Below are 1591 nucleotides of genomic sequence, written 5' to 3' on the forward strand. Positions count from 1 at the left end.
TTATGTACTAAGTTACAGTGCCATGAGAATTATACAATTCTAGTTCTCATGCTCTTCAGCTTGCTGTTCTCGAGAAGCACTTATGCTTAGCCGTATTTGACATGCTTGTTTTAAACATATAACAAAACACCTACAGCTGTACAAACCAGTGACACTGGTTTTAAGAATGTAAACGGGGAACAATAACAAGCCTCCTGATGAACTTCTTCATTAACTAATAAATGATCTTTTGCAGGGCGACGACATGGCACGCCGCTCCAAAATTTACAACAAGAACAACAAGAGCGAGAGGAAGAGGAGGAACAAAACTAGAAGGAAGAAAGAAAGGCGAGCTTTCAAGTTTTTAAGATTGATGTGCTCTTCTTCTTCTTCTTTATCTTTTTACTTTAATTTCACCTGAGTGTGGAGGTGAGGGACCGGAACACAACCTCCTCACACGGGAGGGTGAGTCCCATGTCATGGTGGAAACCAAATTCCTCCTCAGCCATCTGAAGGAGTGTCTGAAACTGAGGGTGAGCCAAGTAGGAGATAGGAACAATGAAGCGGCTTCGGTTCTCACCAACATACACTGCAAAGTGACCTTTGGGCACGTCTTGTGGAAGGCCATCCTCTCCATAGCTTTGCTTCTTTCCCAGACTTGAGCATCTCTTTAGTATCTGCTTCAATGCTGCAGCCTGTGATAACTTGTTGGACTTCCTTACTGCCATTTCCTCAACTACTAGCAACCGTTTGTTTTTAACTTTGGAGAGAGAGAGAGAAGAATGAGCAGTTGATGAAGAGGTTGAGATGGAGGAATGACTGGGCAGAGGGGGTATTTATGGACGGACAGCGGGAGAGAGAGAGAGAGAGAGAAGAGAAACAAAGGCATGTGAGGTGATGAGTAACAGAGTTAAAAGAGCATAGAGGATGGAAGGACAAGCCACGGGTGGTTTGTGGTGGGCTTGGGTTTAGTTTTGGTGGTAAGGACATTGGAAACTTGGGTCTTTAATCCCTCTTGCCACCCTTCCTTGAGACAAACATGGCCCCCATTTTGCCCTAATTCATTTACCACAATCCAAAAAAAGGAAGAGCAAATTGTTTCTTGCGTCTATATTATTCCAGTGAGACTGACTAGTGGATTCCAATTTCAATCTTCATTTGGTCATGCGATTTTAGAATTTCTTCACTGCATGGGTCCATGAGAGTATTTTGATGGTATATTGTAAAAATATCCAACCAAGGTAAGCAGATTTTTGGCTTACAAGTACAGGACCGTGATCCTATGGACTCTAGTACTTGCTCTTTCCTCACTGGGCCTACAACCCCTAAAAATGAAGAGTATCCTGATTAGAAGTCCCATGTGGTTGTTCTCTTCTCCTACTATTATAATTAAAAGGGGCCACCTCACCATCTACCCCTCTTTCCCTCTCTATTCAATTCAAAGATAGTACTTCTTTGATCATTCTGAAAGCATGGGGCAACTTGTAAGGAAAAGCCAAATGAGAGTAGTTGGTAATTCATTCTTGAAACAAAGGAATATTCTTTTGATGTTCTTCAAAGAGCTCCTCTGTAACATGTTATCCAACCAAGTGCTTGCTTTACTTTGGCTGCG

At 42.4% G+C, this 1591-nt stretch overlaps 1 protein-coding gene across 1 annotated transcript; it reads right to left on the bottom strand.

Annotated features, from left to right (window-relative positions):
* On the bottom strand, positions 1 to 1591 carry LOC120275955 (auxin-responsive protein SAUR50-like). The gene has a single exon (XM_039282694.1). The coding sequence runs from the start codon at positions 705 to 707 to the stop codon at positions 393 to 395; it is 315 nt and encodes a 104-aa protein (XP_039138628.1). The 5' UTR covers positions 708 to 1591; the 3' UTR covers positions 1 to 392.

This window comes from Dioscorea cayenensis, chromosome 14 (genome assembly GCF_009730915.1).
Source record: "Dioscorea cayenensis subsp. rotundata cultivar TDr96_F1 chromosome 14, TDr96_F1_v2_PseudoChromosome.rev07_lg8_w22 25.fasta, whole genome shotgun sequence".
In the NCBI taxonomy this organism is placed as follows: domain Eukaryota; kingdom Viridiplantae; phylum Streptophyta; class Magnoliopsida; order Dioscoreales; family Dioscoreaceae; genus Dioscorea; species Dioscorea cayenensis.